The 17238-nt window shown below is 42.0% G+C and overlaps 1 protein-coding gene across 2 annotated transcripts in view; it reads right to left on the bottom strand.

Moving 5' to 3' along the window:
• LOC121427645 (vacuolar protein sorting-associated protein 13D-like) overlaps positions 1-17238 on the bottom strand; it is a 110245-nt gene that overhangs the window by 29036 nt on the left and 63971 nt on the right. For both annotated transcript variants that reach the window (XM_041624150.1, XM_041624151.1), the window contains exons 46-53: positions 16087-16221; positions 15326-15479; positions 7610-7817; positions 5672-5897; positions 4865-5056; positions 2164-2333; positions 1361-1492; positions 48-192 (exon numbers count right to left, since the gene is read on the bottom strand). In XM_041624150.1, coding sequence (XP_041480084.1) covers positions 48-192; positions 1361-1492; positions 2164-2333; positions 4865-5056; positions 5672-5897; positions 7610-7817; positions 15326-15479; positions 16087-16221 — 1362 coding nt within the window. The remainder of the gene's footprint in view (positions 1-47; positions 193-1360; positions 1493-2163; positions 2334-4864; positions 5057-5671; positions 5898-7609; positions 7818-15325; positions 15480-16086; positions 16222-17238) is intronic.

The raw sequence follows: 17238 nt of genomic DNA, 5'->3' as shown, positions 1-17238 counted from the left end.
AAATACTACAATCAGCTTTATGAAACACCACCTGACTGTATACTAACCAGGCCTGTAGTGAGATGTCTTTGAGCGAAGGCAAGGTGATGGGAGGATCGATTCTCAAGCTGAAACCGAGGTACAAAGGTCACAATCTTGGTTTCAAGGTAGCGTCCTTTACCAGGCCGAACATCGATACCTATGTTGTACACTCTGTAATGTATAACAAAAGGCATTTTGAAATAGAGAGCCTGAAAATATGAACCCCTTCATTTGTCATACAGTCAGAGAAGCATCTTTGCGCGGAAGTGTTGCAGCGGGAATCTTGCAAGCGGTCTTTCATTTCAATTTATGCATGTAAGCGCGTGCATGCAGGGCCAAATAATGAACGATTTGCACCAATGTCCGCAGGACCGAGTGCGGTACATCCATTTGGCGAGTCGAGCACAGAGTTACATGTAATTATTAAGGTCCTCTATTCACAAGAATGCATGCATTGATTGTTTTATACACCTCCCATGTTACTGGATATCCCCGAATGATATATTTGATCTAAATTCTGGATAATTCTAGATAATTCCAGACCTCGAACTATTCTGCACTCTGATGTCAGAGTGCAGGATAGTGCATTTTGGATGCCATTATAGTTCAATTTCCTGAATATCATGTGATCCATGTTGGACCATTCGATTACAAAACATTCTTGGGACTGGGAGTTGTATTATTACAAAACAATGTATATGCTAAAATATGCAGCACAGGCTCTTCACAAGGTACCTCAGATAGACCACTCTATGCATGACTGTTGACCACGCTACCCTGAAACCAAGATATCCAATAATGTCTGTTTTAACATAATTGGATTCCCTTAAATCAAAATCAAACTTTTAAAATTGTTCAAAATCCAACTCACAAGCTTCTGGAGAATGAAAATATTAACTTTAGCTGATGTTCGAGCCTCTACATTATTTACACTGTATAATTTTTATGGCTGAATAATGATAATAATAATAACAATTTTAGAACCCAAGAAATAGTAGTGATGCAAACATGGCTGTAATTACAGAGCAACACCTCATGTTGGAAAAGTGTGGGTTTTTAAATTTTCCTATTAATTAGGAAGAATGTGATGGTAAGTGTCCCAAAAAAAATCATTCTTCAGATTAAATCTGTACTACATATATGTCGATAAAAAAACTCTGCTGAAACACTAATTTAAAAAAATAACGATCATCTTACATGTGAAGCCTGCCTTCATTTTGGAAGAATATGATGGTAAATGGCCACAAAAGAATTACTCTTCAGATGTCCACATCCAAAATACACATACATGTACGCCAAAAAAAAGCTGAAACACTTATTACAAAAAAAATCATCTTACATGTGAGGCCTGCCTCCATCTTGGTAGATCCTTAGAGATCGTACTCCTGTACCGCCCTCTAGTGACATACGATGACACCAGTTAGGTCTGCCTTCTAGTCCTATGATACTCTGACCAAGACGCATCACACACCTGGTGATATTAAACACAAACGTCATAGGGGCTTAATTGAGGAGGGGAAAAAGGTTTTATGGGAGCCTACCGGAATTTATCCCTTCGTGTAGTAAATGGGAAATTCATTGGCGATGGTGTAGCGTTTAAGAAAGGATCACCAGACGTTCTTAAAGTCGCTCTTAAGTTACAAACAGCTTTATGAAATGGCCCCCTGATAGTGACAAAAAGTCTTGTTATTCACCAGTTCAGTCTGTCTTATAGTCAAATAATAAATTTGGGTTCCAAGAAATCCTGAATGCTCGCTCGTAAGCAACAAAAGGACTGACAGGTTGAGGTCCTCTCAGAGAGAACTCGTAATGAAGATAAATAACTTAACAAATTTCACCAATACACTGATCAGGTTTTGAACCCGGGTCCAACACATTGTAAGACCACAACTTTACTGAATCCATTGAGCATTGTAATATGCCACGAACATGACTCAATCGATTCAAGCTCCCTCAAAGATACTAATATCCTTTTTAACTCTTTGCCCGCCACATACACTATACCCACTGCGCCACATTAATGTTGGGGTGCCCTATGCATTGTGTGCGACCTGTGACTTGAGTCGTCATTGGCAGTCCGCTGTATGTGCCATGAGTCGTCCGTGGTGGGCAAAGAGTTAAAAATAGAAATAACAGACTCACATGTTATCCATTTTTCCAGGTTCCTTGTATGAGAACATCAGAGGGGCCACACTCCTGGCTCGCTCATGCTCATCGTACTGACCAGCTGCGTCGAAATCTGCTCCCTCCTCACGGAATACAAGAGGCAGACCAGATTTATTGATCAGCCAGTAGGATGCCGAAACATACACCTGCAAAAATTGGTAATAATAATTGTAATAGGAGTAGTGTAGTAGTAGTAGTAGTAGTAGTAGAAGTAGTAGAAGTAGTAGTAGTAGTAGTAGTAGTAGTAGTAGTAGTAGTAGTAGTAGTAGTAGTAGTAGTAGTAGTAGTAGTAGTAGTAGTAGTAGTAGTAGCAGCAGTAGTAGTAGTAGTAGTAGTAGTAGTAGTAGTAGTAGTATTAATAGTAGTAGTAGTAGTAGTAGTAGTAGTAGTAGTAGTAGTAGTAGTAGTAGTAGTAGTAGCAGTAGTAGTAGCAGTAGTAGTAGTAGTAGTAGTAGTAGTAGTAGTAGTAGTAGTAGCAGTAGCAGTTGTAGTTGTAGTAGTAGTAGTAGTAGTAGTAGTAGTAGTAGTAGTAGTAGTAGTAATCGAAGTAGTAGTAGTAGTAGTAGTAGTAGTAGTAGTAGTAGTAGTAGTAGTAGTAGTAGCAGTAGTAGTAGTAGTTGTAGTAGTAGTAGTAGTAGTAGTAGTAGTAGTAGTAGTAGTAGCAGTAGCAGTAGCAAAAGTAGTTGTAGTAGTAGTAGTAGTAGTAGTAGTAGTAGTAGTAGTAGTAGTAGTAGTAGTAGTAGTAGTAGTAGTAGTAGTAGTAGTAGTAGTAGTAGTAGTAGTAGTAGTAGTAGTAGTAGTAGTAGTAGTAGTAGTAGTAGTAGTAGTAGTAGTAGTAGTAGTAGTAGTAGTAGTAGTAGTAGTAGTAGTAGTAGTAGTAGTAGTAGTAGTAGTAGTAGTAGTAGTAGTAGTAGTAGTAGTAGTAGTAGTAGTAGTAGTAGTAGTAGTAGTAGTAGTAGTAGTAGTAGTAGTAGTAGTAGAAGTTGTTGTAGCAGCGGCAGTGTTGGTGGTGGTGGTGATGATGGTGATGATGATGATGATAATGATGATGATGATAATGAGAATGATGGTGATGATCATCATCATCATGAAAGTATTTATGAAACAAGTGGAATGCCTCTGGCCGTCCCACCTGCATCACGCGATTCAACATAGCAGCATTGCTGACTTTGAAAACTACTATAACTTGCACAAAATGTTCAGTGATACTTGGTTACTCTTATTTCCACGTTTTATGAACAAGACCAATACACTTAAAGAGATAGGATGGTAATTCAACAAACACCCCCAATGTGTCAAAAATTCATTGACCTCACATGACCTTTAACCTTGATCATGTGACCTGAAACTTGCACAGGATGTTCAGTAAAACTTGATTACTCTTATGTCCAAGTTTCAAAAGTCAGATCCATAAACTTTCAAAGTTTTGATTGTAATTCAACAGATACCTCCAATCGGCCAAAGTTCATTGACACTAAATGACCTTGACCTTAGTCATGTGACATGAAACTCATGCAGGATGTTTGGTGATACATGATTGACTTTATGTCCAAGTTTCATGAACTAGGTCCATATACTTTTTAAGTTATGATGACATTTAAAAACTTAACCTCAGGTTAAGATTTTGATGTTGATTCCTCCAACATGGTCTAAGTTCATTGACCCTAAATGACCTTTGACCTTGGTCATGTGACATGAAACTCTAAAAGGATGTTCAGTTATACTTGATTAACCTTATGGCCAAGTTTCATGAACTAGGTCCATATACTTTCTAAGTTAAGATGTCATTTCAAAAACTTAACCTCAGGTTAAGATTTGATGTTGACACCGCCGCCGCCGTCGGAAGTGGTGCCTATAGTCTCACTCTGCTATGCAGATGAGACAAAAAAATCATTGTAGCAGTCCATAGACATTGGAACATTTGAGAACCAGATCAATAACATCATCACCATACCATTCATACCATCACTATGATAATCTAAATGAAAGCTGTAAGCTTCTCCTTTTGGTGTGTGAATTCTTGAGCTCTGTATAGACACATCCATTACTGTCTTCTTAATCATAATCAGCATGAGATACATGTATATGTAAATCAATAAATTCTTACCATCAACATTGCTTTTACTACCACAACTGTTACCATTACCACCACCATCATTCAGGCTGCAAAAAAAAATACTACTACAACTCACCTCCATTTCCATTTCTTCTACCATTACCAACACCGCCACTAGTACCAACACCGCCACCACCTGTATCAACATCAACACCACTACCAACACCGCCACAACTACCAACACTGCCACCACTACCAACACTGTCCCCACTACAAACACCACCACCACTACCAACACCACCACCACTACCATCACCACCACCACTACCAACACCATCATCTCCAACCTCACTGTTACCACCATTGCCAACATTTCTACTACCACTGATTCCAACACCACCATCACCACAACCAACACTACCACCACCACCTCTACCACTACAATTGATATCACTCTTGCCTTGTATTCACCTTGAGTGCTCTACCCGCGACCAGTCCACCCTAGCTATAAGCTTCTCCTCTTCGGGTGTGAATCTCTGAGCTCTGTATACCATCGTTTCCAACACCACCAGAACCACCACCACTACACTACAATTGACACCACTATTGCCTTGTATTTACCTTGAGTGCTCTACCAGCGACACACTCTACCCTGACAGCCAGCTGTAAGCTTCTCCTCTTCGGGTGTGAATCTCTGAGCTCTATATAAGCAAATCCGTCATTGTTATGCTTGGCTGGTATGGTGAGGGGTTGTGTGCATTCCCTGAAAGACTCTGTGAAGAACTTGATGTCTTGTGCATGGTCAAGGTCAGCCTGATATAGCATTGAAAACAAAACAAAAACATTAGGGTAGCCAATAAGTGATTGAATAATGTTAAAATAAAACAATCAACTTGTAGGAGAACATGAATACACTACAGATAATCTCAATATTGATCTAATTTGAACGAACCACATTTAAAGTTAATCCCTCAAAAGTTTATTTAATCATTTGACATGATTAACTAGTGAAACACACCCCAAGATTGAAGTTAATCTCACAATTTTCCTTTAGCCATTGCTACAAAATAATATTTTAACATGTAATTTCTCTGTAATCAAAAAAGAATTAGGATCATTGTCTATTCTATATAGGAAAGGATAAATTTGAATCTCCTGATGATTTAAGAGTTACGCCAAAAATTATAACTTGAAACACAGACGGAAATGACTCTAGTTGCCACCTGTGGTGGGTGGAGGCATTGAAATATGAAGCAAACAAAATTGAAATCGGACTTAAAATGGTGAAGAAGCATTTTGAAATTGTGAACGGATGCCAGACGACGGACGCCATGCCACGGCAAAAGCTCATTTGGCACTTCGGGCCGGATGAGCTAAAAATTGTAAACCAAAATAAAATACTGCAAACAAATCATTTCAGATACTTACTGTATAGATAGGTTCATCCATTCCAGGTCGGATGCATCCCTGAACCTTGGATCTGACCACTAAGAAGTTAAGTTCCATTGGTAGTAGATTGGTCAGTACCATCGGAGGTAAGATGGTCAAGGTATGACCTGGCTGAGCTGCTAGAGCCTCTGTCTTCTTGGCCTGGGATCGTCGGCCAAGGGCGCCCTTCGATGGGAAAGCTTCATGCTTCACGAACAGACAGAACCTAATGGATATAGAATATGTCTAGAATGATTTTATAATCATCATAATCCTTCAAGTTATAAAAAGAGTAAAGGCATTGGAAGTGCACTATTCATTTTACATGCAAGAATTTTGAGTTTGCATATGATCAATGCCATAAAATAATCAACCTTTCATATATCCAAACTTTTTTATTCCGAAGATGAGATAGAAGAGATTCTTTGAGCCACTTTTTCAGGACTTTGAAATATCACCAAGACTGCACAGTTTTCACATCTCTTGCTTGGGTGAACCAAAAACTCCAAACCTTTGTTTTCTCTCTTCCCAAGCATTAAATCAAGTACTTGAGTGGGTTATTATTCATCAATATTGAAAAGAAAAATATAATTCTAAAGATTAGGGTACGCTTTTTTCAATCTAAAGATGAATCTCAAAATTCATCTTGAGCGATTAGTTGTTGGTCTTGGGGTGACAGGTCACATGATGCATGAATAGGATACAAGCAGAGGTACAGCTACAGGTCCATTTTCATATCAGGGGCCCGTTTCATAAAACATGTCATGATAATTGGCTACCGAAAAGGAAAAATATCTCAATCTCATTAAGGAGTGTTCCAAACTTTGCTCAGTTAAAATGCAAAACGGATCGCTTTAGAAAAAGTGCAATACCATATTTCATGGATTTACTAAATTCTAAATAAATTTTTATTTTCATACCCTTGAAATCAACTAAAATTTTTGCCATTGTTTTAGTATCCATTTCAATCCAATTGATATTTGAATTTTTAATTGTCTAATATTCATCACTTTTTAATATTGTATTTCTTTTTTTGTTCTATTTTATTATATTTAATGAATTTTTATGTACATTTATTATCTATGTACATTGTAAATTGTAATTGTTTGTGAACGTTTTATTGTAAACATGTTAATTTCAGCCTTCTGGCTTTGTAACATGTATTGTTTTTATACGAAATAAACCATGATTGAATTTAATTGAATTGATAACAAATTTTAAATAAGTTATAAGCTACTGAAATTCTTCGATATGATTGGCTAATAATACATTCGTTATAGAAATTGTGCACTTGTTATTATAACGAGTATTTATGAAATGGGAACCAGAAGTTTGGAAGGGAATAGGATGGGGTGAATGCGAGCAAAAAAAAATGTCTACTTCATTCTCTTTACTTTCTGACGTATCTGTTCTTAGGGTAAGTGTGATGGGAGAGCTGTTGGATCGAAGAAAGAGCGTGGTGATCAGCATTAAGTAGCAACCTGTCAGGAAATGTCAAATTTCATTCTATGTTTACAAAGAGTATATTATCTTGAGTAGGACGTCATGATACTGCATGTTATGGTCTTGGATTATCATTGTAAAAAAACATGATCTGGGTCCGTAACACAAAGGTTAGCAATTAATCGTACGCTTGATTTTTATGATTGATTGTACATCGTAGTTAAAGGAATCAATCGTATAAAAATGTTCTACGATCATTGCTAAGCTTTGTGTTACGGGCCCCAGGTGATAAATCAAGATATATCTGGCAACTTTTGGGTAAGAATGGGGAGACAATAACACCACACCAAATGAGGCAAGAAGAATACACACAACAATTACTGGCAATCTTTTGGTTGGAATGATTCCACTCTATTTGGTTGAGGACAACTGTTAATGAATACACCATGAAAAGATACATTAAATTATCTTTCTGATAAACATTTCTTTCCTGACCTGAAGATACCGGAATCCCCACTGTCTGTCCTGCACTCCATGGGGAAGCTCTTGGAGTCGCCAGGATACTGGACCTGTCGCCATAGTAACGGTTTATCACAGTACGAGACGGCCCATCCCTTTGGTCTGAGATAGATATCCCAGGATACGCAGGGTAACGGGATGGCTACCAGCTGGTTAGGCTCAAGGGGCTTCAGATATTGGGGATCTGCGAAGGGAAAGAAATAAAAATTATGAAAATACTTACCATGATTTTCTTATTTACGAGATAACTGGATATACCCATTTGATTTGCTAGTTCATTACGATGAACCTGCGTGCCGAATATAGAGTACACAATTTTTCCTGCGCGCGCGCTGCATCTCCCTACCAACGCACTATCCCAAGATCGTCGCGCAATTTGGCGTCCATTTCCTCTCATGAGCCTGCGGGCAAGACATGTTGTCACACAAGGCGAGGGGTAGGAGGGAGGGTTCAAATGGGTATATCCAGTTATCTCGTAAATAAGAAAATCATGGTAAGTATTTTCATAATTTACATCAATAACTGGGATATACCCATTTGATTTGCTAGACCAACACGGATTCAACGTGAAGGGAGGCATGTCTAGACTAAGAAGTGCGTTAAAATAGGGAGATGAAGACACAAAGGCCGTTGCCTTACGGACAGGGGAGGCGATAAAGCCTCATGTGGAGAAGTCCTTAAGAGCAAGGAGTGAAGGAAAGAGGGGCGTCAATAGGCGGACCTCGAGAAGTCGTGAACGACGATTCCAAGAAAGAGCCCAAGAAGAATGATACTAAGTATCATGGGCCCTCGGCCTAGTGTCAGGAGAACAACATCACCAGCTGACTAGAGCGTAAAATTCGGAATTTGTTGAAAATTTCAACAAGAATCGTGATCGGAAAACTGTAGCTTTAAGGCTCAGTAAGTGATCAATCGAACAATCTGAGAAGGCGAGAGATCTCAGAAGCCTCCGCGTGGGAGAAAGCGCCCAGAATTCGATATCTGTCTCAAATGCGTGAGGGCAGAACATCTGCAGAATTCTGATAGAGAGCTGTGGCAGAAGTTACTAGCGGTCCGAAGGGGACTAGGAACGACGGAGAGTAGGGATTTAAGAAGAAAACCACTCGTAAGGCAGTCAAGGGTCGAGAAAGCGACTGAGTGCCATCCTTTTAATAAGAAATGCCGCGGACCTGCTGCCTATGTAGAATAAAGCAGTCTGGTTAAAATAGCTCAACCGGGCGTGTCAGAGAAACAGCGCGGTACACATCACGACAAAAGTGTGATAGACCGAGTGATCGAGAGAGAACTCAGGATCCCCTTTCTCCCGTACTGATCGAAGCACCCATCTGAGGGTGCAGTGCCCGCGGTGGAAGAGGTGGCTTGGCTCAAGCCACCATTGCCGAGAGAGCCCGTGAGGCTAGGCTGCGATGGATGACCGCCGGGCGGGGGAATCCCTAGCAGCAGCAAGTGTACGCCAGAGGGAGCTGGCGAAAAGTCTCTGTCATGATCCTACGTGAAGGCGACAATCAAGAGATGTTCTAACGAACAGACATCGCCAGATATGATACCTCAACAGTACGTTCCCAACGGAATCGAATGAGGTAGCAACGGCCCTGTCCTATCAAGTTAGGGACGGAAACTGGCTAAGAGTGTCGATGTCCTCGCTTGAAGAAACAAGCGAAGGAGGAGGGAGACTTGAGGAAAATAATCACAAAAATTTCCATCAGTCTGCGGTGAGAACCAGTTGTTTATGAAAACAGCCACAAGGCCTGGTCTCTCAGGTGATCGTAAGAGCAAGCACCGCCGGCGCCGGTTGCGGCAGCGTGGAACAGTCCGATATCGGAGAATAAGGAGTTCCAAAAAGCTGCGGGGGGCGGCAAAAATGACGCCCTAAGCAGTGGGGGATGAGCATCTAAGTTTCTAAAAGAAGAACTCCAGTGAAGTAAATCACTTACATGGAGAGACTCATCCACAGTCGGCCCGAGAAAAAGCGGGTCGTAGTGATTGTGGTTAGGTAGGCATAAGCATACATGCATCCACGGTTACATCATCCTCGGTCGTGCGGTGACCATGGCCACATGCATTGCATGGAGGGAGGATGAAAGCAGCATGCGAGGCGACTCGAGTGTGCCGAGTGAAAAAGCTTCTAAATAAGAAGACGGTTCGACAAATGGGCACGGCAAGACATCCACCGTAGACCACTCCACACAAGGAGGAAACGGCGGAGACGCCCGCAAGCTTGACCCACATAGAGGGCAGTCTATAAGATAGACTGTTAGAGCTCGACCGATGGTCTGAAGGCGTACTGTTTGGTGTAAACTCGCCGACCCGGTACGGTGGGTGTGCCCAGAAAGTAGGCATAGAATGCCGACAGAGAAGTCTGGGGCTTTAAACAAGCTTGAACGCACGTACATAGCCAATAATCTCATGAGATGTACGGCGGTTTCTTTCCTCCGAGATGATGCTTACCCGACCAGGAAGGACTCGGGGAACAGCTGTGAATGTCAACAGGAGGGATATCTAGCATATGAAAAGCTGATTCCCTCCAGGTATTCGGTGCGGGTGCTTTGGGCGGTGTCCGGCTGGACGACCGGTGATGGCAGCTCGGGCAGGGCTCGAACGAGCCGCCCGAATACGAGACAATAGGTTAACATAACCATAATGCACCGGGTGGTGAAGGCGTAGCGATTACTAAGCACAGGAGAACTTTAAATCGCCGTGACATTCAGATCCGATATACATACTCATAAGTTCGGAGAGCTATGAGGTAGTGAGACATACCGCTGAGCGGTGATGGTGCTCATATCGGAGTCGCCCTCTCTTCAGCGGCGATCGCTGGAGGACGGGTGTCTGTACTAGCCCTGACTCTGGCCTTGCAAGGGTAGGAGCTAAGTAAGACAGGGCACCCTTACTTTCGAATAGAAAGTGAGGTTCAGGCCAGAAACCGACGGTCCCGTCGCCTGGGCGGACGGACCGCGGACGTGATAGGTTGCCCCCTCAAAGCAGCCAAACATTCTCACGAGAGAAGTGCGGCATGCGGTATGTAAGAGATTCTTACCTCCAATCTACGGGCCCGCTTAGGGGGTAGAATGGAGAGAGTTACCGCTGAAGGAGTCGTCGCCGTACGTGGGCTTGACGTAGAGGGCGAATTCGGGAGTACCTGCATAAAAAGGGGAATACCCATGCAGGTAACTCGCCGATGGCTCCCCGGAGTGCGGGTTGGCGAGAGAAGTCTCAATCCGCTCAATACCCGACGCCGGCAATAAGACCGCGGCGGTCTTATAATGACGGAGAACACGAGGATAAGAACCCGTAATGCTCGGGGACGCATAGATGCAGCCTGAACGGATGCAACGTCCAGCCGTCGGTCACCGAGAGCTTGCCGACATATTGATGCTTGAAAGCCGTATGTCGGAAGCACCTGCATAGAAACGGGGGTCACCGTGTAGGTGAACAGCGTTTCAATAAATGCCCGGTGTGAGAGGACAGGTGATTGCTTGAGCCGCACAGTGCTTAGCAAGGCGGCTGAAGCTGATATGAAGCGTGGGTGAATTACCCGCACTGCTCATGGGAGTATGTGCGACGCCTGACCCACAAATATCGGGAGTCTGGTGACATAATGGAGGGCGATGCCCGTATGTCGATAACACCTGTGTATTAGCGGGGATTTCCCTTGCAGGTGCGTGAGCCGGCGAATCATGAAATCGCCGGTGACTCTCCGAGGTGCAAGATGGCGAATGTCTGCTTAACCTGCCCGGTGCTCGACACGGCGGTTTTAGCTGACAGGGAGCATGAGGATAAAGATCCGTGATGCTCGAGGGCGTTCTGTTGTAACATGAAGTTACGACGCCTGGCCATCGGCACAAGAATCAGAAAGAAAGGTCTGCCCGCAAAGTGGGATTAGCGACCTAGACTTTCTTCTTGTTATTCCTCTTCTGTGCGGCCCCCGCCGGGGGGCAGAAGAGGGAACAATCATCGGGAGTCTGGCGACATAGTGGCGGGCGACGCCCGTATGTCGATGGCACCTGTGTATTAGCGGGGATTTCCCTTGCAGGTGCGTGGGCCGGCGAATCATATTGCCGGTGACTCTCCGAGGTGCGAGACGGTGATTGTCTGCTTGACCTGCCTGGTGCTCGACACGGCGGTTTTAGCTGACAGAGAGCATTAGGATGAAGATCCGTGGTGCTCGAGGGCGTTCTGTTGTAACATGAAGTTACGACGCCTGGCCGTCGGCACAAGAATCAGAAGGGAAGGTCTGCCCGCACAGCGGGGTTAGCGACCTAGAATTTCTTCTTCTTCTTCCTCTTCTATGCGGCCCCCGCCGGGGGGCAGAAGAGGGTATAATGATCGGGAGTCTGGTGACATAATGGCGGGCGACGCCCGTATGTCGATAGCACCTGTGTATTAGCGGGAATTTCCCTTGCAGGTGCGTGAGCCGGCGAAACATGATATTGCCGGTGACTCTCCGAGGTGTGTTGGATGGCCGGTGTCTGCTTGATCCGCTCGGTTGGTAGTACCGTCGGCTGAAGCAGGCAAGCCTGGGGGTAAAAACCCGCAGTGCTGGAGGGCACTCTAGATTAGCTTGAGAAGCTGAGAGGCCTGGCCATCAAAAGAATCAGAGGACAGACCGCCCGACGGAGCGGGGCTTACGTCTGTGGTTCTCCTCTTCTTCTTTTCTTCTTCTTCGGTTGCTCCGGCGCCGGAGCGGAAGAAGGGACAAGAGGCTGGGCTGCGCCTGTCTTCCTCTCCTTAGCTCTCCCCCGGGGAGAGCTAGCCGAGCGAGAGGAGGCGTCGGCCGAATCTGACGGCGTCAGATTGAATTGAGAGTCCGACACGGTCGGACTCAGGTGCCTCTTCCGACTAGGGGCTGGTAGCCCTTTGCCGACGCTCCCTAGAGGGGTCTTACACGGCATCGAGCCTAGTCTTTGCCGGGTGGAGAGACCCGTGCTCTCCCCCCGGACTTTAGGTGACCCGATGGCCGGTGGGTCTGACAGCCCTAGAGGAGTCGCCGTTTTCTGTACTAGTGCGACGCTCCCCAATAAGGTTCAGGTTCCGGGACGGAAGCCTTGGCCATCACCGTGCGGGCACGTGGTCGCAAATCCACGGTTCCACCCTTATTAAGCGGGGCACGTGAACGCGCGTCCACGGTTCCACCCCTTTGAGAGCCCACGGGGCTCTGACTCTGTTCTCGCTATCTATACTACCTGTGGTGGGGGATAAGACCCCGGTGTCGGGCCCCGAAACAGCAGTCGCCTGAGGCTCTTCAGAAAGAGAGTCCGAAAGGCTCATTATTGCCGTAGGGTGATCTAGTAGTAAGATAAAAAAAACAGAGAAGGGGGTAGGGGGGGGGGTAACAAACCCCAACCCAGAAGACAAGGACCTCAAAAAGCGGACTTTTGAGAGTCAAAAACGGATCTCACAAGGATGATACAAGGTAAAATCCCAGAACAAAGGAAACAGTAATAATTAAGAATTATTAAGAGACACTGTCCCTGAAGTCCGTTAGAAAAATTAATTATTTGATTATCACAACAAGAATCTGCTTCCGCCAAAATTCTGAAAAGAAGGAAGGGGGGAAGCATCTAAAAAGAAGAAAACACTAAGTTTTTTTTTTTTTTTTTTTTTTTTTTTTTTTGTTGTCTTCACCTGTTCAAAAGAAAAAAAAAATAATTTTTCTTGAGGTGAGGATCAGCTAAGGAAAAAAGGGGAGTAAGATTCCCTTTCTTTTTTTTTTTTTTTATAAACAAGAAGTTTAAGAAAAAAAAATTATAAGTCCAGAGACCGGTAGCTGACTTGAAAAGGAAGGGGGGAAAAACAAAGATAGCTTTCCCGAGAAGGAAGGCCGAGTCAACGGCGACGAACGCTGACAGGAGACGGCTTCCTAAAAAAAAAATTCTAAGTATTCTTGTGAAGGAAAGAAAATATATATATTTTTTTTAAAATTAATTGAATAATTAATCAATTAATAAACACAAGAACAAAGGATTGATTGAAACAAAAGAACAATCAACTAACTCGAAACAAGAAACAAAGAACTTGAATCGAGGCAAAGGAGCAAGTCAAGAATTAAAAGAATCAATCAATTAATTAATTAATCAATTAACCAATTAATTCAATTAATAAATACAAGAACAAAGGATTGATTGAAACAAAAGAACAATCAACTAACTCGAAACAAGAGACAAAGAACTTGAAACGAGGCTGGAATACGACGCTCCTAACGTCCTACAGAACCTATCTGTGGAGAAATAAATCAATTAAATTCACGACAAGTCGTATAAACGAAGAAGTCAGTGAATAAAAAGAATTAAAAGAATTAAAAAGGAGCGAAGACAACGCCCGAGCAGGAAGGCGCGGAGCTATGGGGCGGAGAGGTGAAGACAACCCGCCTGTGAGAAACGTATCTTTAAAAAACAAACTCACGAAGAGGGACAAGAAACGTTAAAATAATATCACGGAAGCTCCGCGCGACGTGATAATCCTATAACAATCTTAGATGAGAGAAAATAAGATTGAAATAAGGGAAGAATTGCACAATAAAGTATCCAAACGGAAAACAGAAATGCAATTTTGAGAGTGTACTTAGCTTGCGACTGCACTCGACCGCAGGCGAAAGTAAAAGAGGAAATGGACGCCAAATTGCGCGACGATCTTGGGATAGTGCGTTGGTAGGGAGATGCAGCGCGCGCGCAGGAAAAATTGTGTACTCTATATTCGGCACGCAGGTTCATCGTAATGAACTAGCAAATCAAATGGGTATATCCCAGTTATTGATGTAAATACATGTATTGAAATGATTTGCAGTTTGACCAATAGTTATTTTCAGACAATGCAGGTACAGTGTAGGTCCCTTGGAGTTTCCTGAGGGCAAGGATTAGAGATATTGAGATTCAAGTTTCAAAATTCAAAGGCATATATTCAGAATGTGCATGTTCTAAGTCTGGTCGGGTTCCAGGGACGTTAGGTATTGGAGATCTGCAAAGAAAACACAATCAAAATATTGAGAGATTTACGGTTTGACCATTACCATTTTTCAGACAATTTTGCAGTACACTGCAGGTCCAGTAGAACTTTCAAAATGCAAGGGATATTCAAGATTTTAAGATATAAAATTCAATTTTTTTTTCTTAAATCACCTTTTATTGATAAAAAGGGAAACAATTACAATAAACCCGGTTATCTGTTCTAGATGAACAATATACTGTATATTGACTGCCTAATTAAAACATAGAAATTATGATCAGACGGTGTCTACTAACTTTTCACCAGTATGAGACAGGATTCTTTGTGATAAATGCTATGTAAGTATTAATTATCAATGACTAAGACTAACAACCAATAATGCCAATTAGAGTGTGGTTTGAATAGTTTGAGTTCAAAAGAAACAATACAACGACTAAAAACCATCTAAGAGCATCAGAAACCGGTGTGTTGGCTCAGATGGTAGAGCGTCCGTCTCACAACCGGGAGGTCGGGGGTTCAAACCCCGGCTGCGTCAGACCAAAAGACGTTAAAAGAGGGGAGTTGCTGCTACCCTGTTTGGCGTTCAACGATTAAAGGGATAGAGCCTCACCAATCTGGCGCTGCACAGTGGCTGCCGAGCCTATGATCAATTGGGCAAAGCAAATTTTCTGAGTATTTCATTTCATGTCTATTTCGAACAATTAAAAACAAATGGAAATATGGAAATGTAAAAACCATGGAGGTACTTACTACTGGTAGAAGACTGTGGATTGACTAGTTTTAGTTCAAGGGGTACACTGAGACGACTAACAACCATCAATGCAGATCGGACTGTGATTAGTTTACGTGCACCGCCCTCTAAGCTCACATGAAAAACAACCCTGGCTGGTTGCTGGTCCGAGAACTGAACACAAATCAGAATTAATACATGGTATCAGATTCGACAAATGCTGATAATCAACCGGTGAAAATGCAAAACAAATGATAACTTAATGATTTTCCTATCAAGCAGTTACAGTTAAGTTGTGTGTTCTGCTTATACCTCAGTCAGATTTGCTCTATGACGGCCGTACGGGGAGTCGAAAACAGCGGTTTTAACATTTTTTTTAATAGCTACATATAGGTGGTTAGAATAAATATGAATAAAACTGCTATTTTAGACTCACCGTATGGCAGAAGTAGAGCAAATGTGACCGAGGTATTAGCTCTTAAGTGAAACTTTTTACTCCAGAGTCCCAATAAACATCATGATGATTTTTCTGGAGTAGTAGCGCTAAAATAAAACTGAGATGCATTGGGTACTATCCAACAAATATTAACATTTTCAGAATTATGTGAAAAAAATGAACGCGTATTGGACTCTGAATCGAAAATGCAAATGAGTATGAATACCCAGGCAGCTAAGCTACATGTACCCATCTACGGCTCTGCTTAATATTTATATTTTGTTGAAATTTATTTTATATTGTCATTGCCGAATTGATAATAAATAAATAAATAAAAGTACTTACAATGCTGGAGAGCTGGTTATGATGCGGCTTGGCATGTCTGAAGAATACCCCAACCTTATCCACAGATACTGGTGTTAGCTGTTCCCAACCATCTACCTTTACCACCAACTGGTGAACTCTTAACTCATGGGTGTTCTATAAGAATAGAATATAGAGAGAGCTTATACCAAAATCCTCAAATTTCTTGCCCTTCTCCCCTCTCTCTCTCCCTTTTTCTCACTCTGTCTCTCTAATAGCCTCTTAAACAGCCGCAAATGAAATACTTTGTGAATTTGCACCAACAGCCATTACCTTGCCCATTCTGCTCCTCTCTTTATAAAACTCAAAACTTTGAATATAACTGATTTATATCAGTACCAAAGAGCAGTGTTGGGTTACGTGTATTTTCACAATTTACTTCCATATAATATTTCCACTATGTTCTCTTCAAATCTTAATGTTCACAATTACAATACAAGAAATCTATATAAGTTTCATCGTTGGAAAGTTTTATTTATGTATGAAGAAAAGTGTCCTCGATGTAGTATACCAATCATTTGGAATTCATTGCCAAATTATATTTCTCTTCATAATAACCAAAACTCATTTAAAAAACATTTGAAAACATACTTTTTATCCAAATACTGACACGTACATGTTCCCCAAGTAGTGCATGTATTGCCATATTTTTTGTCGATGTTCCTCTGACACAATTCATATTTGTTTTTTTTACAAACATGTCTTTCAGTAACACATAATATATTTTATTGTATTAGATATAGATATAAGGGAACTTATTTTACAGGGCCACATGGCCTTATTTTAGTTTCCCTTTTTCATTTTCAAATAATTTAGCATGTATTACCCTTTCTTGTTTTCATTGAAAGGCATTCTGAATACACTTTAGATGTATTTTACTTTTATGAATGTATATTATTGCATGTATTTGATTTGCATTGTAATGAACTGTTTTTATATGATTATGGAAAATAAATGATCAAACAAGACAAGAAAAAAAATGGAGCTAAAATACATTGAAAAATGTGACAAATGCGTGCATCCCTGATGTCCCCGTTTACTGGTAAATTGTCACACAGACACCAACGTCCACAGTTGCATGTTGTATATAGGAGTGTGTGTTCCTACTATCCTGCGTTATTACAGTGTGAATAC

The sequence above is a fragment of the Lytechinus variegatus genome, chromosome 14, assembly GCF_018143015.1.
Source record: "Lytechinus variegatus isolate NC3 chromosome 14, Lvar_3.0, whole genome shotgun sequence".
In the NCBI taxonomy this organism is placed as follows: domain Eukaryota; kingdom Metazoa; phylum Echinodermata; class Echinoidea; order Temnopleuroida; family Toxopneustidae; genus Lytechinus; species Lytechinus variegatus.
Note: the sequence above shows the minus strand (reverse complement) of the source record. Positions and strands in the feature narration are given on the sequence as shown.